Raw genomic sequence first — 23,547 nt, 5'->3', positions numbered from 1 at the left:
GGAAACTTAACTGTGTGCCAGAACAAAGTCCAGTTTTCTTTAAAAGAAAAGAGACTCTAGCACTCAATACCACAAAATACACAATGTCTAGCATCCAATCAAAACTCACAAGATAAAAAAAAAAAAATTGTGACCAGGAAAAAAATCAGTCTAATAAAGCAGATGCAAAAAATATATAGATAAGACAGAATTAGCAGTCAAGGACTTTAGGATAGCCATTATAACTATGCCCATGAATTTAATGAGAAGAGAAATGGAGGATATAAAAGGGAATTAAATGGAACTTCCAGAACTAAAAAAGAGAGTATCTGAGAGGAAAAATTCACTAGATGGGACTGACAGCAAATTCGACATTGTGGAAGAAAGATCACAGAGCTTGAACACACAGCCACAAACACTATCCAAACTGAAGACCACACACACCAAACAACATAAACAGAGCCTCAGAGACCTGTGGGACAACATGAAGTAGTCTAACATTGGTGTAGGTGAAAATCAGATGGGAGAGGATATTCTTTAGTTCTTTAGTAAGACAAAAGCTAGAAGAATTGATTACCAAGAGACCTGCACTAGAGGAAATGGTTAAGATAGTTCTGGAGGCAGGAGAAAAACGATACTACCTGGAAATTTGGATCTGCACAGAAGAACCTTCTATTTCTGCAGATCAACTGACATAAGCCCTGGGCCCATCCCTGAGCTATGCATGCAGTGAACAGACACAAGGGAATAAAAGAAGCAAAGACTTGGAAAACTGAACTACCACATAACTTAACTACACAAGTATCAGATCATCTCATGAGTGGTACATGAATGGGATAGGCCCAAATAGTACAATAAAGGATTTGAAAACTGAACTGACATTGGAACCAACCACCCACAGAAAGAAAAACAGAATTTGTGCTCTAAACCTAACCAGGTTGACTGCTTGGTCAAACAAACAAAAATCAACATTCTGCAGAGGACTTTAACAGAATCTAAAATCTCACAATAAAGGTCAAAACGTTCAGATAGAAGAGAAATTTACCAGGCATACAAAATCAAAACAAAACAGAAGAATGTGACCAATTCTCAGGAGAAAAAGACAATCAGCAGGTGCCAGCCACAAAACAGGCCTCAGATGTTGGGATTATCAGACGGATTTTAAAGATAGACAATAACTGTGCTCTATAAGATAAAGGTGCACTCCTGAAATGCACAGACAGAGTTTTCATCAGGGACACAGAAACTAAAAAAAGAACCAAATGGAAATTTTAGAACTAAAATTACATTATTAAAAAAAAAGTCACTGGATAGGTTCGCTAGGTTCAATAGCAGAATGGAGATGACAGAGAAAGGAGTCAGTGAACTTGAAGATAAATCAATAAAAGCTATCCAATATGAAGAACAGAGGGAAAAAGATCGAAAGAAATAAATAAGAGCCTGAGGAGCTTGAGGGACATTATTAAAATGTCTAAAATTCATGTCATTAAAGCCTTGAGAGGAGCAGCAGATTGGTGGAGAAAAAAATACTTATAGAAATTGTATCTGAAACCCTTCCAAATTTAGTGAAAGACAAAATACATGATAAAAAATTAGATACAAAACCCAGTAAAGACCCAGAAAATATAAACAAGACTGTAAACCGTCTTAACTTAATTGATATGTGTAGAGTACTACTTTCAACAATGGCAGAATACACATTCTTTTCAAGGGCATATGGTACATTCACCAGGATAGACCATACACTGGGCCAAAAGAAAGCCTCATTAAAGTAAAAGGATTAAACTACACTGAGTGTGTTCCCTAACAACAAGAGAAATAAATTAGAAATTATTAAAAAAATGATATCCAGAAAATCTGTGGCATATTGAAACAATAAAATACCATTCAGCAGTAAAAAAGAATAACTACTGATATATACAACAACATATATGGATCATAAAAAATGAGGTTGAATAACAAAAGCCAGATACAAAAGAGTACTTAGTAAATGAGTAGATTTATATGACGTTCAGGCTCAGGCAAATTAATCTATGGTGACAGAAATGAAACCAGAACAGTGCAGGGGGTAGTTACTGGAAGGAGACATTTTAGTAAAAACTCAACAAATGTCATTATTAGCTATCATTGCCTTATTGTGTACCACCCCACTCCACGGTTCACCATTCTACTTTCTATACCCTAGTTAGTCCTTTTCATTTCTACTGTTTCACCTTTTTAAATGTATGGCACCTACATTCTCACTCCTGGTTAAATATTGAGACAGGGACTATAGCTCTTTCTTTCTCTCCCACAGTGGTTAGTCTGACACGTGCACAATGAACCACTTACAAAGTGCTACTGAGTAAACCAGACTGAGGCTAAGAACCTGTACGGAAAAATAAAGCAAAAGCACCGTGTATATAAAGCTACAACTTATAGTCCAAATACAACCCACTGCCTGTTTTTGTAAATAAGGTCTTATTGGAACACAAATATGCACATTTGCTTATGAATAATCTATGGTTGCTTTCATGTTACGACACAGGTTGACTAGTTGAGACAGAGACCATATGGTCAACAAAGCCTTTAGAACCTCAAACAGTAGCTATCTGGCCCTTTACAGGAAAGGCTGCTGACCCCAGATTTAAGCTGCAGCAATTCTCGATGGGCAGGACAATAAAGCCACCCACTGCTTCCAGAGCCTACGGCTTCTCTGACACCTATCTGCTGGTATTGATCCAGGATATTGCAGTGCAGCTTCCCCAGGCTGGAATGTAAGAACTTTAGCCTAAAACAGGTCATATGCTTCAACAGGAAGTCCTTTCTACCTATTTACAAAGATATCTAGAAAAAATACATTCTCCTCTTTAAGTCACATGGTATTAACTATTAGAGAAATGCCTATATTAGCCTCTTAGGGCAAGCATGATTCTTTCTGAATATGTAGGTGGCATGGACCGTGGAGAACGGTATATCTGAAACTAACTTCTAACACTTAGCCAGCAGAATGGTCTCTTAGGCTGAGAATCAAGGGACCTGGGTCTAGTATGACTCTAACCATGTCTGAGAGACCTCAAACCAATCATACAGTATTTTCACACCAGAGTTCCCTCCTTCCCTAGCCTTCCCTAACAACGCGCCCACATGTGCTCCCCGGGGGACCCCTCCATCTAGCTTCCATGCATGTTAGAGGCACAAGCATATAATGTGTGAAGTACTCTCCAAAGGCATAAAGTATTATTTTAAAGTAGCTCTACAGTAGCAAACACTATCATTTTAAAATATAAGTTTAAATGTATTAAATGAAACACAGTACTTACCAAAACTATTAAAGTAGTACTGCTGTCCTGGGTAATCAATATTGGAGGGAAAAATGCCTAAATATGAAGGAAACAAACATTTTAATTGCAGGGGTAGGCTTCTCCCGCCACCCCTGCCAGCTTTACTGAGGTGTGACTGACAAATAAAAATTGTACATGTTTAAGTTGGGCAACGCAATTTTTTTAAAGGTGTACAATGTGATGATTTAATATACATATATGTTATGAAATGATTTCCAGAATCAAGTTCATTAACTCAAGTTCATCACTTTATATACTTACCATTGTGTGGGTGTATATACGTGAGAACACGTAAGATCTATTATCTTAGTAAATTTCAAGTATGTAATACAGTATTATTAACAATAGTCACCATGCTGTATATTACATCCCCAGAACTTACTCATCTTACAACTTAAAGTTTGTACCCTTTTACCAACATCTCTGCATTTACCACCCCACGCCAACCCCTGGAAACCACTGTTCTACTCTCTGGTTCTATGAGTTTAACTTTTTTAGATTTCACAAATAAGTGAGATCATACAGTATTTATCTTTCTCTGGCTTATTTCACTTAGCATAATGTCCTTCCGGTTCACCCATTTTGTCAAAAATAACAGGATTTCTTTCTTTTTTATGGCTGATAATATTCCATTATATACATATAAATACCACATTTTCTTTTTCTTTTTTTTGAAGATGTTGGGGGTAGGAGTTTATTAATTAATTAATTTATTTTTGCTGTGTTGGGTCTTTGTTTCTGTGCGAGGGCTTTCTCTAGTTGTGGCAAGTGGGGGCCACTCTCCATCGCGGTGCGCGGGCCTCTCACTATCGCGGGGTCTCTTGTTGTGGAGCACAGGCTCCAGACGCACAGGCTCAGTAGTTGTGGCGCACGGGCCTAGCTGCTCCGCAGCATGTGGGATCCTCCCAGACCAGGGCTCGAACCCGTGTCCCCTGCATTAGCAGGCAGATTCTCAATCACTGCGCCAACAGGGAAGCCCAATACCACATTTTCTTCATCCATTAGGTTGTTTCCCTATCTTGGCTATTGTGAATAATGCTGTAATGAACATGGGGGTGCAGATATCTCTTTGAGATACTGATTTCATTTTCTTTGGATATACACACAGAAGTGGGATTGCTGGACCATATGGTAGTTCTTTTTATTTCTTGAGGAACTTCCATGCTGTTTTCCATAGTGGCTGCACCAATTTACATTCCCACCAACATCCTCACCAATACTTGTTATCTCTTGTCTTTTTGATAATAGCTATCTTAACATTTCCTGATTGCCATCTATATTATAAAGCTATAGTAAACAAAACAGTATGGTAGTAGCATAAAAACAGACACGTCTGATAGAACACAACAGCCATAAGGCTGTAACTACTAACCTTTCCAACAATTAAGAGATTCTTTGTAACAAAGCTGAAAGCCATTATAAATGATTTCTAAACAATTGTTAAAATAAGCTCTCTTTTGTTTGGGGTTAGCCCTACAGGGAACAGAATTTGGTGGGGACAATGAAACCCTAACATACTCTCTGAAGTTCCTTAAGGTTCCTAATGACATAAGATGCACTTTGCCTTCCAAGGGACCAAGCTTGGTCTTTGAGACCTCTGACAAGTAGAGATGCTCTGGCTATTGAGAGAAGCTGCCCCACAACAAAGATGCTAGGTGAGCCACGTTCTTACCCTTCCTAAGGGACTTTCCCGTTTCTTAACCCTAAGAAAGCAGTAGGACAGACGACTCAGTACTGCTGAAGGAAAGGAGAGAGGGAGGAGTGACAGGGGACACCTTCAGTGTGATGCTCCTCTCCCAGGAGTTATCAGACAGCCGCCTTCATGTACTTGATTATTTTCCACAGGGCTCCCGTGTCACCTCAATTCTTAGATCACTCTAGATCTTTCTCCGGCTTCACCGGAAAAAACGGCGGACAGATTGCAGACCATTTGTAAATAGCACTGAATGTTTCAACTTTTAGCATTTAATTTTCTACTGTATTACACTGAAAACAGAATGATATAAAAGTAAGTCTCCTTAGAAAATAGACAAGGTTTTAAGAAGGAAACTAAGAGTTTAAATGTTATAATTGTGGGGGAAAATCCTCTTTAAAACCAAAATACTTGCCTAAATTTCATAATATGTCTGTAGAAAGCTTTACTAACCACTTAATCCTCAGACACACAAAGAAAAAGGAAACAAAACATTAGACTCCTGAGAATCATTTCTTTTCCTTTGTCAGCACTGAGAGCATCTGGGCAAAAAAGCTCATTACTAGATTTCCATAATTAAGTTGTATCAAAAATATAATAAAACTGGACATTTTCAATAAAGGAAGCTCCTGCTGCCTCTTCCAAGCACACACACTAGAAACACAGTAATAGGCAAACATAGGAAAATAAAAATCTGCGTAGATGCAACACAATCTGTAAAAATCACCAGAAAGTGAATACAACCAGCTAATAAAAGCAACAGCACAGTGCTTGGAAAGCTTTCTAATATCATGAATATCATATGGTTCTCAAGAATACCAGTCACTGGAACAAACTGTGAAAATAAATTATTTATGGCTCAAGAAAAGGTAAAATAGTCTCAGAAGATTTCCCATGAATAAAAGATGAAATACTGGGGACTTCCCTGGTGGTGCAGTGGTTAAGAATCCGCCTGCAATGCAGGGGACATGGGTTCGAGCCCTGGTCCGGGAAGATCCCACATGTTGCGAAGCAACTAAGCCTATTCACCACAGCTACTGAGCCTGCACTCTAGAGCCCGCGAGTCACAACTACTGAGCCTCTGTGCCACAACTACTGAGCCTCCATGCCACAACTACTGAAGCCCATGTGCCACAACTACTGAGCCTGCACTCTATAGGGTCCACGTGCCACAACTACTGAGCCTGCAAGCCACAACTGCCGAGCCCGTGCGCCTAGAGCCTGTGCTCCAAAACAAGAGAAGCCACCGCAATGAGAAGCCCGCGCACCACAACTAAGAGTAGCCCCTGCTCTCTGCAACTAGAGTAAGCCTGTGTGCAGCAACAAAGAGCCAACATAGCAAAAAATAAATAAATAAATTTATTTATTTATTAAAAAAAAAAAGATGAAATATTGGAACTCATATGGTCTATAGAACAAGTGTTTGCAAAATATCAATAGTTTCCTTCTAAGTCAAGACCAGTATAGCATTTTCAATTAAGAGATCCAAAAAATTCATAGGTTTCTAAATAAAGTATTTTCACTGAGCATCAATTAGATGAAAAAAAAATTTTAATTAAAAAGCAGAAGCCACACTTCAAGCAATAACAGACTTGGTTTGGCCATGCATGAATATATGTCTCACCCGCCAAGGACCTAGTGGTCATTCTGAATTCTTTAAAATACTGGCCTTGCACTTCAGTACAGATTTGTCTTTCTTTTTTTAACTTTTCCTTGTACTTTGAATTCATGGAATATTACAGAAGAAAGCATATTTTAAACCCGCTTTAAGTCTCCAAATTTCAAGGAAATCATGGTTTTTGGTGAGTAGCAATAAAGCTGTGGGTATAAGTGTGCAACGCTATTTGTCCCCTAAGAAAGCCTCAGGTTTAAAATTGGGGTTTGCAGCCTCTTCTTCGGAGCAGTGTGAGGACCAGCACCAGCTGGTTTACCTCTTGGTTTAAAAAGAGCCTATTAGGAAGCTCCTAAGCTGAACCACAGGGAACTGTTCCCGTTAAATGAAGATTCCCGTTAAAATGAAGATGCTTCTGCTCCCGTTAAAATGAAGATGAACTTCCAACCTGTCAGGCCAGAAGTGTTCTGTTCTGTACCAGAGCACATTTCCATGATCTTCTTCAGAGGTCCACAGGTGTACATTAGTCCAACAAGGATCCCGGCCAGATGCCCGGCGAAGGAAGTCCTAGGGGAGAAGGAAAGCCTTCGTGAGTGTTTGCTCTGCTGCGGACTAGCAACCACCTTCTCATCAGCCCAGGGCGCGTCAATTAGTCACAGTCTGCAGGCTCTCTTCCACATCACGTGTTTCACACTGAGCAGCATTTAACTTAGTCCCAAGAACAACATTTCCTATCTTACCAAAAAAAAGTACAATGAATAACAACAATGACATGTTTAAAAGGCAATATCCCTCCTTGACAGAGAAAAGTGGGCTGGCTCCTTCGGAGTAGCAGAGGCATTTTGTTAAGACAACCCATTACACTTCTTCCAGTTTTTTCTCTGTAGCTCTTATCACAAAACATAAACGAAACACATTTTCTCTGAATTAAATCTTGAATTAGCTAGCCACTGTGAGGGATGGGAGCTATCTGTGTTCACCACAGAGCAGACCGCTACGTTTTTACGCACCCCTGACTAGTGAGGCGGAGAGCAAGAGAAACTCGGCAGAAGAGATGTCCACACTGGGCCCCCCCAGCCCCGCTACAAATATGCATCTTTCAGTCGCTCAGCCAAGAAAACCCAAAAATGTAAACTTCAAGCTTGAAAGATGAGATAGAGCATTAAATTGGTTCCACTCTTCTTAAAATAGCATCTAAGATTGGCAATCATTTCTAAATATAAATACAAGGCAAGCCTCAGCTAAGTATATGCTGAATGAGTAAAAGAGTAAATGAAAGAAGATCACCCAATGGGGCTCTCTGCCACCCCCCAGCTCTTCCTCTCAATGCAGCCCATACCCTGCCATCAGTTACTCTCCCAGAACTGAGGTGAGGTCATGTATGTCACTGCCATGCTGTGGGGATCGCCGTCTTCTCCATTGACAGGACGCTCTAGCCTGCAGTCAAGGCCTCCCAACGCCTGGCCCTGCCCACCTCCTCCTTCCACCCTCACCTGCTAAACCCATCCCCACAGACCCCCCCCCCCCCCACCAAGTGCTCACTGGTGACCACAAGGCTAGGAGGAACAGCGCGCCTCTCATAAAGAGTCACGTCCCAGTGGAAGAGTTGCTCTTTCCTTCTGCTGCCTGGCAACTGAAAGTTACCAAGGAGCTGGATGTGAACTCCAAGGGAACAGTGACTTCTGTGGTTTTCATATATGTATGTCATACACCTAGGACTGTGCCTGGCACAGGACAGACACTCAAATATGTGTTGAATGCATGATTCCAGTGACCCAGGATGGTTTAACCAAGAGCACCAGGAGGCAAGTTAAAACCGCTGCATCTTCAATCTCAGAACGCTGGCTGTGCCATGGCAGTGACCGAACCGTGGCGCTGACGTTGTCACCCACGCAAAACCTAGAATCAAATCCAATACACCTTGTGACCACGGCCACAGAGGACAGGGTAAAGAGGCCCTAAATGCCACAAGCAAGGCAGCCACAAGTGACTGTCATTAGCTCAGAGCCAGGGAAAGACTTGCTGGTTCTCAGGAAAGGAACAGGCAAGGGAACACTTCAGAGAAAAAGACTAAAGGAAGCTTTCTGTAGACAGGATGGCACTGCCTCTTGTTCCCAACAGCCAAGTCGATCACACTATTGCCCAAACAAGGTCCTGCGTACGTCTACACACACCGAAAGTCTCTCACACACACACACACACACACAATTATCCCTCAGGACAGCTATTATTTTCATCAAATATATCTACCTCACAGTATGTTTAACCTGATAATAAAAACATGGGATCAGATACTCAGTTTTCCCATTTTCAGGGAAGAATAGTATCAACTGTGCTTTCCTTTAGCTTTTCCAAAAAAACCCAAAATTGTACTTATTTTATTCTATTTTTAGGCTAAATACACTCTCCAACTAGTTCTAGGAATGGCAAAGAAAGTGGTAGTTTGAGGGAAACAAAGAAGAGGACAGAATCAGTTTTTTAAAAACAGTAACCTCAATTTAACTGAAAAGAATAAAATACATCAATATTTTTGAAACTTATTAAGCTAATCTTTACGGTGCATCATATAGATATAAGATGACAAGGAAGAAAAGTTTCAATTTTAAATCCCAACCTATTAAACAATCAACCTTGAATCTCATTTACAAGTTAGAGTCTAATATAGTTAAATGAATTTTTTCTCTCTCTAAATGGGTTTGTAGAAGTCTGAGTTATAACCTAATTGCAAATAACTAGGAAAGGGAGGCTGGCAGACCAGAGACCACACAGCATTACCTGCCAACATTCAGCATTTTCCACAAAAGTCCCAACTCGACACTCCTGCTGTCCTTATCATTTTCTTCAAGTTCTACACTAGTGTGCTTCTTTTAAAATAAAAAACAAGAAGAGGTAATGAGCTTATTCAGTCAAAACTGAGAACCTCTCAACATTACACACAGAAAGGGGAGGATACCGTCAATGAAAAAGGAATCACATGCTTGTTTCAAGACGTATGTTAACTTGCTCCATGCCGTAGGTAACCATGTGACCAACTACCTCTCTTGGCCCTCTAAGAGATACCCATGTCCTGAGAGAGGAAACAGACCTGCAGACAGGAAATGGAGCTGGGAACCACCTTCTCCCCAGCAGGATGGCGCACCCCAGTCCTAGGATTAGGGTGCTTTATCCCCACCCCCAGGGGGTGCTGTGAGGCCACAAGGAGGCCCTGGGCTTCGGGGGAAGAAGACACATCTGGGTGCTGATCAGTGGCTGGGAACTACCTTCAAATGTAACAGCTTTAGAAACAGACTGTGTTATTATGATCATAATTATACATGCTAAACACGTTTCAACATTTGTGGTGTCTGAGCATGCCCGTGGCTCCACAGAAGCCCTCTTGGAAGGCGTGCACTCTCCTCTGTTCTTAGTTATACCTTCAGGCTGACACCCCAAGGGGCAGGCTGGGAAAACCCTGCTCTTAGGAACAGCTTATTCTTGACCTAAGCAGGTCTTAGGCTGGGACTGAGGATTTGGTGATGACCTGCCTCCTCACATCGTAAGTTAAGGTAATTCCTCAGGAACAGAACCACCATATTCAATGCTACATCCATGATCACACCTGGTACAGTAAATGGCCTGACACTAACACTCAGTAAACAACTACTGAATAAGAGGAGAAGTGGAATTAAAATAACACATAAAATGCACATATCTAATGTACATTACAACTGTATTCTAAAAACACAAGTCACACCGGTCACCAGTTAATAGCTGTTTTTGTACCAAATTTCACTGGGAGAGCTAATGATTGAACACAACACCTCCTCCCCTCCCTCCCCTGTGCACACTTGGACAAGGTATTACACAAAACATGTGCTCAATTAACATAACAACAGCACTAAGCCTATTATTATAGCTTAAAATCCATCACTGAGAAGCTTCACTTCTTCTGATAGCTCAATAGTGACTCTCTTGAGAAAATCATAGCAGCTATAATCAAACACTGACTGTGATGGTGCGAAGAGGTCACAAGAGCCAGATACACTGTTGCTGTGTGTGGTTACTCAGGTCGTACACTGCACACACTACTGTGAGAAGGCACATCATCTGTCCAGGGTCTCAAGAGTTCCACAAAGTAACTGACAGATCCAGCAATCAAATTCATATCATTCTGTCTCAACATCAGAGCAAGTTAAGTACTGATGTAATTTCATCTTAATAGGGGACAATACCATAATCCATTAGTTCTTAAACTTGTCCAGGTTCTAAACCCCTTTAAATATCTGATAAAAGCCATGAATCCTGTCTGCAGAAAGACTACACATACACAAAATATGTCATTTATAATTTTAAGAAGTTCATAGATGGCTTGCATCCTATCCATGGACCTCTCACTAAAAATCCTTGCCTAAAAGCAATTCATCACAAACAGAAGAATTTCGGACATCAGCACCAAGTCTAAGCAGTTATATACTCAATTGGAAAAACATTTTGTTTATACTCAAATCCTAACACAGAGGCAGCCATTTACTTAGATTACTTAAGTTTATGAACATGTCCAATTTCTTTATTGGCCCATTGCTCTCTAATGGTGGAACCTACATCTGGGTTCAATTTATTTCTTTCTAAAATCCAACTTTCAGTAATTCTTTCAGTTAAAGTCTGAGACTAAAAAATTCTGCTAGCCTTTGTATGTTCGAGAAGGTCCTTATTTCTGCATCCTGTTTTGTTGACAGGTGTAGTGACCTACTACTGCTGCTATGAAATGCACTGTCAATTGGACAGTCATTCTCCTGCAGGTAACGTCTTTTCTCTCAGCCTTTGAGATTTTCCCTTTGTGTTGGATTTACTATCATTATAGAACAATCATTCCAGGTGTAGATTTGTTTAATTTACCCTCCTTGAGATTTGCTGTGTTTTTTCAATCAGAGGTCTCATGTCTTTCTGGAATTCTGAAAAATCTTCAGCCATTGTTTTTTGTCCTATGGACCTCTAGATATACAGCACTTGTGTATTTCCTGACTCAGAGTGGGAGCTCATGTTTATAGAAAAAACTATAAAAAAATAAAGAAAAAAGAAAAAAAGATGAAAAGCAAATATCAAATCAGTGTTGCTACATATTACTTATAAGGGACAGTGACGGTGGAAAGATAATTTGGGAGCAAAAGTAAGATTAAGATACTCTTGTAGATTACATGTCAGTTATATCTCAATAAAGCTGAAAAAAAGATATTACTGTGGACTTTAGTTACTCAAACTATATGCGGATATTATTAACACCAGCACACAGTGTTCTTTCCTATGATGCCAGCATTGGCCGATCCTCACTCCTTAAACAGGCTACTTGTAAGGCTGAGCTACCTTACGTGCTTATGCAAATGTTCCTGCTGTCATGTGCACTGCTGAAGACTCAAAAACTAAAGCTATGATTGAAATCTGGGATAAGCTATACAGGTCCTCTGTTAAATGGCAACTTCTTCCCACAGATGAAGAGGCTGCCCTCTCAGGCACAGCTCAGAAAGCAGAAAATGAATTACTCTATGACATAATCTCCCGTGTATGCAGAGCAAATGACCTCATTAAGGGCGTAACTTGATGGAGACACAGCGTTGGACAAGGTAAGATAATAAGGCAAGGTAAAAGGCAATCAGCTAGAAGTGGCCTCTTGTACTGTACGTTCCAGAATTTCCTCCTGTAAAAGCAGTTACTATTACCAGATAGGGACTGAGCTGATCAGAAGCTCTGGGGTTTGGGGATCTTAATAAAAGGTCCCAGACTGGCATTAGAGCAACAAGATGTAGCAAGAATTTTTTCAGGTTTAATGAATGCCACTACAAAAAATCTTGATCGTATTGCTTCTTCCCAAGATAAACTATTCTTAAGCCATCTGTTTCTATCTGTGATGCTGTCTTCAGCCACACCAGCCTGTGTCTTTGGCAATGGCAATCTGGGAGAGACTGGGTCTGTATGTCCTCTTTGTTTCTCTTACCATACCTCCCTCATTCCGCCCCCATCCCGCCCCACCCAGCCACCTTTGGCTTCAGAAGTAAAAACTAGTCACCTGCCAATATTACCTCCTCGCAAAGGCAATGCAACCTCTACTACTCTTGCTGGTTTAATAAACATGGCTCCAACCTCAGATATAGGGTTGGGAGCTGACTGCTGACATTTACTTCAGTCCCGGACAAACATGACCTGGACAAAAACAAGCATTACAAAGGTGGGAGATGCCTCTTTTACAAAAGAGCTTCCAATATAATAGACGACGCCCAGCAATTCCTTGGCTCTCAAGCCCATGTCTCTCAGCCGGGCAGGAAGAGAATTCCATGAGCTGGTTCAAGGAAGTAGCATTCATTCATTCATTCATCCATCCATCAAATATTCACCGACTGACTACTACTTAAATAAGACAAACACAGTCACTGCCTCACAGATTTTACAATTTGCGGGGGTAACAGACACAGACAGACAGACACACAATAACTGCAAATTGTGGGAAGTGTAGGAAAGTGAGTCTCCTTTCCCTAGAGTGGTCTGGGATGGCTCTGTAAGTGGCATTTAAAGTGACACCCACAGGATTTGGAGCTGCCAGGTCACAAGGTGAGGATGGCTGCTTCTGGCAGAGAAAAGCACATATGGAAGAGCTGCGAGGCAGGGAAGAACTTGGTGTTTTAAAAGCACTGAGCGGCTATCAGGTGGCTGAGCACAGTGAGGACAGTGAGCACAGTAAGGACATGGGGTACAGCATGCGAAGAATTTAGAAAAACAGGTGAAAGTCAGGTCCTATAGGCCTTATGTGCCATGTGGAGGAATTTGGGTGGCTTGATAAGTACATTGGGAGGCCACTGGAGAAGCTTAAACAGGAGAATTCTTAAGAGTGATCTATCCTGTCTGCTGAGAGAACAGACTCTAGAGAGGCAAGAATGGCCAGTGTAAGCAGATCAGGAAGGAGGCCGATGTAGCTCAGGTGAGAAACGGTGGCAGCTTGGGAGAGGCTGGCAGCAGTAAGAGTGGGCAGCAGTGAATGGCTTGGGGTCTGTTTTGGTGGCGGAGATAAAAGGACTTGTTGATGGATTCAGTGTCGGGGGTGAGGGAAAGGGAGAAAGCTAGGCTTTTGGCTTGTGCAAGGAGATGCACGAGGGAACCACGTGCTGAGATGGGGAAGATGGGAGAAAAGGGGGAGGGTGCGGGGAGAGCCCAAGTGCTCAGTTTTGTTGTTTACCCCGAGATGCCTGCAGGACAATCAAATGGCAATATCTAGGGGAGTGTTCAGTAGGTAGCTAGATACCAAGTTGGAAACTGAGAGGAAGAATGATTCAAAATATTGCTCACATATTTCATTTTATTTGACTCCTAGACCATTTGTATACAATAGGACCATGATATTATATCTTTAAGTATATGACATATAATGCATTATACACATGCAATTATATGTATAATATCTAAAAACAAGATTTAAAAGAAATACATAAAAACAGCAACAGATAATATGGGGAAAATACATCCCCCCCCCTTTTTTTTTTTCTTTGCGGTACACGGGCCTCTCACTTGTGCTCAGCGGCCATGGCTCACGGGCCCAGCCGCTCCACGGCATGTGGGATCTTCCTGGACCGGGGCATGAACCCGTGTCTCCTGCATCGGCAGGCGGACTCTCAACCACTGCGCCACCAGGGAAGCCTGTCATCCCCCCTTTTTTAGTTCCAAATTTCTTATAATGGTGTTTTAGTGATTTCATTATTTTTTTTTTTGAAATATAAAGGGAACAGTAACTGAGCAAGGCTCCCATTTGAAAAACAATATTTCTCTCATCGTTGTGGCGGATAAATCTAAACATTTTCGTTGCTGTTGGGGTAAATCGTCAAGAAAGCTTTCCCCCATGTGGCACATGCTAGGGCTTTTAAAATGAACTCCAGATGAAAATCATGATCACTAGCTTTGTGGTATTAATAAGTTTCTTTAGGAACTGTGTTGTTATTCTAATCTCCTTCAAAGCAAAATGAGAAGTTGTGCCCAATTAAATGAAAGAAACAAGTGAAATTACATGCAAAATAAAGGAATAACCCAGTACACTTAATTGGAGGACAGATGTTAAAGAGTCAGTGTAATTCCGTACGTGAGGCCGGTGTTCTTCTCCTCCTAGACACCTCCTAGAGTCCCCTTTCCTGTATCTTCCATATCACTGCTGAGTAGATTCCAATTGCCCAAAATCTCTCCATCTGCTCTGCACTGCCCCCCGCCCAGTCCTGCCCCACCCCAAGCTTGAGCCATTTGCAAAAGCCATGCTTCCACTCTTCTCAACTTTGTATGCACCATTCCCTTTGCCCAGCTAAGCCCTAGCAAAACAGCCTTCCTGGTCTGCCTTCCCTCAGGACAAGGCAGGGGCTGCTTCTGGGCTCCTGCAGTATAGTCTGAGTTCCTCTAGCATTTAAGGACCTTCCCTGTCTGCTGACTTTTCTGCCGTTGCCCTGCTGCTTAAGCTACTGGCTACCAACCCTATCACACCCAATACCCCCTTAAACCCAAATATTCTTTAATGCTCTTTCTATTTTCTTGTAATGGAATTTATAAATAACTTACCTACATGCATACTTTTAAAAACAAAGACACAACAAACACGTGCAATCTCAACTCAACACAATGCCCCAGTTGTAAAAATTAAGAAAGAAAAATTTAATTCACATAGTAAAATACTATGAATTATAAACGTTGAGGCAGAACACCACCAGAAGACATATAAAGTCATCCTTTGCTTGCCCCTCTATGTACGGAATCTGCACGAAGGTGAGGTTAAAAAATGCAGGGAGGTACAGATGGGCTTTCTGTGACTCAAACACCACAGGCAGGGTTCCACTGGTCACGTGATCTTACGTGAGGGTAACTAACTTTTGACTCCAAATCAAGCAAAGTATAATACAATTTTCCCTTCAGTTACATTTACAATTCAATTTACAATTTTCCTGGAAAAGTCACTGTATATTAAATCTATGCCAAAGAAAAAAAGTCTTTGTGTTTATATGAAAAACACAATCAGGTTTGAGGCTCGGATAATCACGAACAGGTTTTTTACCTACAGAAAAGTCCTTTCAACAGACTGGGGTGTGGAGTGTGCAGGACATTGTTGTGGAAGGGGACGGTCCTGCGTGCTGCAGGGCAGCCGGTACCTCTGGTCCTCACACACCAAATGCCAGTAGCACCTCCACTAATCATCATGACACCTACACACAGTCCTGTAAATGTCCAAAATCCTTCCTGCGGACCATGTGACCTATCCCAGTGGAAAACCACTAGCTTAGCACACAGCAAATGCTTATTAAATGTTTGTGGAATTGATGACCTTTAATCATTAGGCCTCAAAAATATTTCTTTTCGAAGTACATCTCATGTGACCACATCATGCACAAATTCCAAGGATTCCAAGTAAATTTACAACATATTGAACTGATACGCAAGAAAACTTCCCACCACAACTGACACGCACGTGGGGAGCGAGACTGTTTGGAAGAGGCCGTGATCACTTCCACGCTGCGCTGTGGCAGAATAAATGCAGCTTGGCACATGAAACCACTCTGCCATCTGCTATTACTACAGACGAAAATATTTCTGGATACCACATGAATGATTATGTGCACATCACCTCCAGAAAGTAAATGTAAAATGAAAGAGAAGTTGGATTGTTTATAGCCTGATTTTAACATATGCTACTGTTATGACACAAATTGGCCTTTTGGAGGTATTTTCAGAAGCCGTGTCATAACTGGAAATTCTATGGCCCTATGGTAGCTGGGCTCTTTGAGGTTGCAGGAAGAGACTGGCTTAGGTGACCCTGATTAATGCGAGTTCATCATGGGGTACACAAGGAAGAGAGGATGGCAAGGAACAGTCTCGACTGTGAACTGTGGCAGTAACTACGACACTGTGCTTGTACACCAGGACACAAATGGACAGGAAGCCCTTGCCAGGTGGTGATCTTAATCCACTGGCTCTCAATCCTGGCTACAAAACAGAATCTCTTAAAGAGATTCTCAAAGTTACAGCCCCCTGGACTCCACTCCCAGAAATTCTGCAGAATTGCTCTCGAGTGGAACCCTGACACTGTTGGGTTTGTTGGGTTACTTTTTGATTATGTTGTTTTTAATTTAATTTTAATTTTGATTATGTTGTTTTAATAACAACAATTTATGTTGTTTTTAATGTGTTGAGGTTGAGGACCATTGATCTTAAGCCAAAATTCAAATTCTAATGAGATTTCGGCTGGCATAGTAGGCCAATAAGAAAAACATTTTGAGTATTGGCAAGACTCTTCACCCTACAAAGTACCCCACAGAAGTGACATCTGTTTCCCTCCTTGGGAAGTTGGTCTTAATATATTCCGAAATGCTGCAAGAGAAGTAGGTATAGCTTTGAAAATACATGCAAGGAAACATATGAACTTACTTCAAAAGATTTACAAGTTCTTTGTTCTTATAAAAACATGATAATTTAGCTAATGTACCCACATATTCAAGACAGTCATATACACACAGTCAAAGATGAAGACAGTAAAGAGCTAAGGTAACCCCTCAATCCCTAAATCCAACAGAAAGACTGGGAAACAAAACTGGATCATAAAGCTAGCCTATAATTTCAGAAAAGGTAAATACTACTTGTGGTTAAATCTGGTCTGAATCAAAATTCTAACTATGAATGCCCCACCTATTACATGACTCAAGAGACCTGGGCATGCCATGCATATCACATACTGCTCCTGTAGCAGCTTTACTGGTATACCTGTAAGGCACAGTTAATGTTGAACAAGAGCACAGAACCACCACCTGCAAAGTTCTGAAAACAGCCCATATTTGTTTATGCAAGACAACATGCTAGGCTGAACATCTATAGACAAAGTAACCCAGTGAAGCCATGAGACCCATGTGGGCTCATCTGAGGAACACTGTCACAGTTAAAGATACACAGTTCCACCTCTGATGGAGGCCCAAGCAGGGCAGGTGTTCCCTCAGCTCCCTTCCTGTCAGCTAGAGCACAACTGTGGGACTGACACTTGGCCAATGAGATACACCTCATTCCTAATCTTGAGAATATGGCGATGAGAATCCAAGGAAGCAGTGGCAATGGCACAAGTGTCCATCCAGTTCTCACAGGTTTTTTTCTAGCCCAAAACTTCAGAATTCTCAACAATTCTAGAAGCTGCTTGGTATCCTTCTAGTAAGTCTTTTGTGGTTAAATATGCCAGAGTTAATTTCTGTTTTCAGTCAAGAATCCTGACTGGTAAGGAACAGGTACATATATGGATGCTGAGGAGATATGTGGCTCTATCTTCTCCAGAATTGCTGGCCTTACGCTGATGTAAGACAGGAGCTGTTGGTCAACTCCATCAGCATGTGGAGAGAGCTTTCCTGAGAATGAAGCTGTGGTGTACAAATTCTAAGATGGTCCTGGTGATACCTGATTCCTGGTATTCTTGCCCTTCATAAATCCTTTCTCCCTGAGCATGGATGGGACTACAACTTGCTTCTAACCAACAGAACAGAGCATGCCACTTCCATGATTATGTTACATAGGACTGTAATTTCTGCCTTGCTAGCAGACTCTTCCTTGCTGGCTTTGATGAAGGAAGCTGCCCTATGGAGAGATTCAAGTGTCAAGGAACTGAGACTCTGGCTGACAGCAGACAGCAAGGCTCTCAGTCCAACAACCCACAAGGAACTGAGTTCTTTCAAAATCTACATAAGCTTGGAAGCAGATCCTTCCTCAGTCAAGCCTTCAGATGAGACCTCAGTGCTGACACCTCTGTTGCAGTCTCGCGAGAAAACCTGGAGCAAAAGACCCAGATAAGCCATGCCCAGCCTCCTGACCCACACACACCATGAGATAATAAATGTGTGTTTGAAGCCACTATGTTTACTATAACTTGTTACATGGCAATAGATAACTAATACAGAAGCCAACACAGGAAAAAACAAAAAACAGAGACAGAAGATAGAGATAGAATCCTGACAACATTGCTTGAGTTGAATCCCAGCACATCTGATGTCTCTGAAACCCTGAAAAGCACCACTGGAAATTTTAATTATGTAAGCCAACAGAGGTCCTTTTCTTTGATCAAGTTAGTTTGAGCTGGGTTTCTTTAAACTGTAACTAAAAGAACCTCAATTAAAGTGTCCAAAGATGACAGAGGCAATGTAGAACCAACAGATCTCTAAGTCTCAAAGAGAATTCTGCTCTACACTATTTCAGTTCCCGTGTTGGCCAAGACTCCAGGTGGAATGGAGGGCTTGAATATTCTACTAAAACTGTCAGAAAGGATGTTACCACACTAAAGAAATATTAACCCAGATGTTCAAGTCACTATGAATTTCCAGAACCTACACCCTTGAACTAGATACAGCTCCATTCGTCACGTGTGGGAGAAATAAAAATAAAATTGCAAGGATTAAAAGAGAAAATACACATAAAAGTGTCCCATATAATGCCTAATACATTGTAGGTATTAAACAAAATTGTGAGTCAAAATCCACCCACCTCACTTTTTTAAACTGAAAAACACTATTTGTAATTACTCATTTACTATCTCTACTCAAGAGCTCTTTGAAATCCATAGATACTTTTATCCAGTAAGGTGTTATTCTCAGGGACTCTGATGTGCTCAGACTTGTGTGAGCTTCATCCACCCTTCTTCTCGTACCCACAGAAGACAGCTCAGGGGCACTGAAGTGGTGGCAGCTCTTCCAAGGAGCCAGACACTGATTTTAGGACCTTCCTGCGTTGTATTTTTAGTCCTCCCAACAAATCCATGAGACGGGTACTGTTACTGGCCCCATTTAACTGATGAGGAACAGTAGAAGCGGCACTCAGTAAGTGTGTGTTGAAAGGAGAACTGAGTAATGGATCCATCCCCAGTACCACTCACTGATGGATACACCTCTGCCTGCCTTTGCTCAGCTTCTGTGCGTCTAGGAGAGCATAAGTAGGATGTATAATCTGCCATGAGGAACATGAGAACAAGACTCCACATATATAACCAGGAGCCATGTAATTGTTCACGTAACACAAGTCTAACAATATAATGGATCATGTTTTACCCACAAAACACTTCCAAAAAATGAATTAATCTACTCTGATTTCTAATTTGCACCTCTCAACAAACTTTTTCAAGAAACAATGTGTGCCTTTTTCAAATCTACTGAAAAATTTGTTTCACCAGGTGGTTTTAATCTTCTTTACTATTTTCTAAGAACTTCTGCCGCCTGTTCCCCATTCAATCTTTTTTTTTTTATTGTCGATTCTGCGCTGAACCTTAAGAAAACTCAACTGAAACTGACATGCAAAAACCTATGAAATCCAGATCAAGCCATCATTAAAAACGAAGACCTCTGAGGAGGATCTTAGAATAATATGGACCACAGGAAGAACACCTCTCTCATTAGTTGGGCAGTCCACCTCTATCTGACAGGGAACAACAGCTCTCATGAGTCTTTTCAAACTGAATACAGCAGTGCCCCCTGGTCCATGATTTTGCATTCCAAGGTTTCAGTTACCCAAGGTCAACCGTGGTCCAAAAATGTCAAATGGAAAATTCCAGAAATAAACAATTCATAAGTTTTAAATTGTGTGCTGTTCTGAGTAGCATGATGAAACCTGTCACTGTCCTGCTCTGTCATGCCCGGGGTGTGAATCATCCCTTTGTCCAGCATGTATGCCTGTTAGACACTGAGTAGCCATCTGGGTTATCAGATCGACTGTCACGCTATCACAGGGCTTGTGTTCAAATCACCCTTATTTTACTTAATAATGGCCCCAAAGCGCAAGGGTAGGGATGCTGGCAATTTGGATCTGCCAAAGGGAAGCCATAAAGTCCTTCCTTTAAGTGAAAAGGTGACAGTTCTCAACTTAATAAAGAGGAAAAACTGTACGATGAGGTTGCTAAAATCTACGATGAGAATGAATCTTCTGTCCATGAAATTGTGAAGAAGGAAAAAGAAATTTGTGCTAGTATTGCTGTCACACCTCAAACTGCAAAAGTTTGGCTATCATAATGTATGATAAGCACTTAGTTAAGATGAAAAAGGTATTAAATTTGTACAATAAGATATTTTAAGAGAGAGACCACATTCACATAACTTTTATTACAGTATATTGTTATAATCGTTCTATCTTATTATTGCTGTTGTTCATTTTTTTCTGTACCTAATTTATAAATTAAGCTTTATTATAGGTATGTATGTAGAGGAAAAACATACATATAGGGTTCAGCACTATCCATGATTTCAGGCATCCGTTGGGGGTCTTGGAACGTATCCTCGGAGGAGAAGGGGGGCCTACGGTACTCAGAATGAGCCAATTCTGTATCATTTGAAACATCGTTGCAAACAATGTGCGTTAAATAGTACATGATCAGTATGCTCAAGACATTGATAGCAACCATATGTGGTGTACTCAGAGAGACACGGGAGTGGAATTTATGAATTTTAAATGAACTTTTACTGTTTCTTAGGGCAGATCTTTAAAATTACTGCTACAATGCAAAAAGCTTAAAGACAGGTGTTTTCAACCTTCCTGCGTCTAGCTATAACCCTCCAATCACTGTGGTTGTGACTTGAGCCATTTCTCAGTCCCTGCAAACACACCTTAAATCTTTTGCCATGAAAGCCATTTAGTGCCTAACTCTGAGATTCTCAGATTAGAGATCTGATAACTCCAGAACATGACTAAGACCGCTATTATTAGTGTAAAATACCTGAGGAAAACAAAACCAAATACGAACCATAATAATGACCATGATGAAGGAGAAAATTCTTCCACTTTCAGAAAAACCAGAATTCTTTATTGGCAGGAGGAAGAACTGTACAGAGGACCACACATGCCACTTAGCTTTTCCCCATAAACAAGTTTTCCTGGATAAGATCAGGAGAAATACGAGAGGAGCAATGAGTCAATGAGAAATGTGGCGAAGACTCATCATAACCTATGATCCTTACTTTTTCACTCCCAATTAGACTCCTGAATTAAGGAGGAGACTTAATATTCCACAAGGTTATTTGGCCACCACCTATCCGGGTAGGCAAGCTCTTAGGAATCTCACACTTATTCAAAGTGAACTGTCTTCCACGTGGACTCTCCCCTCATCCCTCACTCAGCAGCACACAAGAGGGAAGAAAAGGGGAGGAGGCTGCCATGAGTCAGTGTTCAGGTTAGATAAACCAGACACGGCTCCTATTAGAAACCTACCATAAGTACACATGTGGTACCTGTGCTGAAACGACTTTAAGGCAACTCTCTAATGGGAAAATACAAAAAAACAAAGAAAAAGAGAAACATTAGTAACAGAGAATTTCCATCAACACCATACTGGTTATTAGTAAAAAGATGTATCGAATAGTGTTCATTTCTAATTCATAGACTCCACTAGTATATTCAGTACAAAAGAGCACTGCAAGTTTGTAAGGCCATTTTTCTGCCGCCTGCATGGTACTGAATTATTTAAAATTCATTTGAAAAACACACACACCTGACAGCTTTTAAAATATCGTTTGACAACACCGTTTTCAACATCTATAAAAATATGTGCCAGAAAAGCAGATTCTGTATACTCTGTCTTTCATTAGCAAGTCCTGAAGTATTTTTACCCACTGGTGCATCACACTTCACAAAATCACTTCAGAGGAACAGGAAGTAATGTGAGCCTTTGTTCAGAGTTCAAGTTACTTGGTTTATATCATACAATGAATTTATGTCACCCTCAAAGTAAAATTAACTGCTTCACCAAAATCTGCACAATGTCAGTTACACTGGGACATCTTCCCTCAAATGTTACAGGATCTAAGCCCTCACAAACTGACTCAGTAAGATCTCATCAAATAAATTCTACAACTTTGGATGCAATACTGATGTTGGAATACACCTTAGAAACTCAAAGATATTTTAAAGATTATATATCAATATTGTTTGGATCATAAAATCTCTATAACGTTTTCTTTTAAAAAGAATTTTTGGGTTTAACAATATTAGTCCAAAATTTTAATAATAAAAAAAAAGTGATCTCTTAAAACAGAAAAAAAAATTTTTTTAATAAATTTATTTATTTACTTTTGGCTGCATTGGGTCTTTGTTGCTGTGCGTGGGCTTTCTCTAGTTGCAGCGAGCGGGGGCTACTCTGCTGCGGGGCACAAACTTCTCATTGCAGTGGCTTCTCTTGTTGTGGAGCACAGGCTCTAGGCATGCGGGCTTCAGTAGTTGTGGCGTGCAGGCTCAGTAGTTGTGGCTCGTGGGCTCTAGAGCGCAGTCTCAGTAGTTGTGGTGCACGGGCTTAGGTGCTCCGCGGCATGTGGGATCTTCCTGGACCAGGGCTTGAACCCGTGTCCCCTGCATTGGCAGGCAGGTTCTTAACCACTGCACCACCAGGGAAGCCCCAGAAAAAAATTTTTTATGAAAATATACACCCTTTTAGAAGTTGATTTAGCTTCCTCCACACCTACTTACATCTGCTTTTTCATATCTACTGCTTCAAGTTTTCCTTCTAATTTTCTTAATTAAACCTGCCATAGACTTGTCCATTTGATTCGTCTTTTTAAAGATACGGCCCTCCAATTATCTATCATTTTTTCTTTTTAGTTTATTAAATTTTGCTTTTATCATTATCAATTTCTTCATCCTCTAATCTTGTATTTATTCCTTTTCTAGCTTAAGTTGAGGACTTCATTTATTTCCTTTTAAAACTTCCTTGCTATATTATAAAAAGCACTTAAGAGTTTGACATGGAGTACTCTCATTGTTCATTTCTAAAGGTTTTTTTTTTAACTTTCCTCTTAATCATGGAGTTATTTAAATTTCCAAGTGATTATGAATGATTATTGGAATTTTTTTTTCCTTTTACTGATATTTAGTTTTTAAAGTCTTTATTATTACTTTGTGATCAGAGAATATGGCCTATAAAATCTCTATTTTTAGAGGTGATTGAAGCT

At 40.7% G+C, this 23,547-nt stretch overlaps 1 protein-coding gene across 5 annotated transcripts in view; it reads right to left on the bottom strand.

Annotated features, from left to right (window-relative positions):
* RHBDD1 (rhomboid domain containing 1) overlaps positions 1–23,547 on the bottom strand; it is a 114,588-nt gene that overhangs the window by 55,783 nt on the left and 35,258 nt on the right. For all 5 annotated transcript variants that reach the window (XM_082841487.1, XM_082841491.1, XM_082841490.1 and 2 more), the window contains 2 exons: positions 7,086–7,174; positions 3,282–3,338 (listed from right to left, as the gene is read on the bottom strand). In XM_082841487.1, the coding sequence (XP_082697613.1) occupies positions 3,282–3,338; positions 7,086–7,174 (146 nt within the window). The remainder of the gene's footprint in view (positions 1–3,281; positions 3,339–7,085; positions 7,175–23,547) is intronic.

The sequence above is a fragment of the Leucopleurus acutus genome (assembly GCF_964270905.1).
Source record: "Leucopleurus acutus genome assembly, chromosome: 6".
Classification (NCBI taxonomy): Eukaryota; Metazoa; Chordata; class Mammalia; order Artiodactyla; family Delphinidae; genus Leucopleurus; species Leucopleurus acutus.
This window is presented reverse-complemented; position numbering and strand designations above follow the sequence as displayed.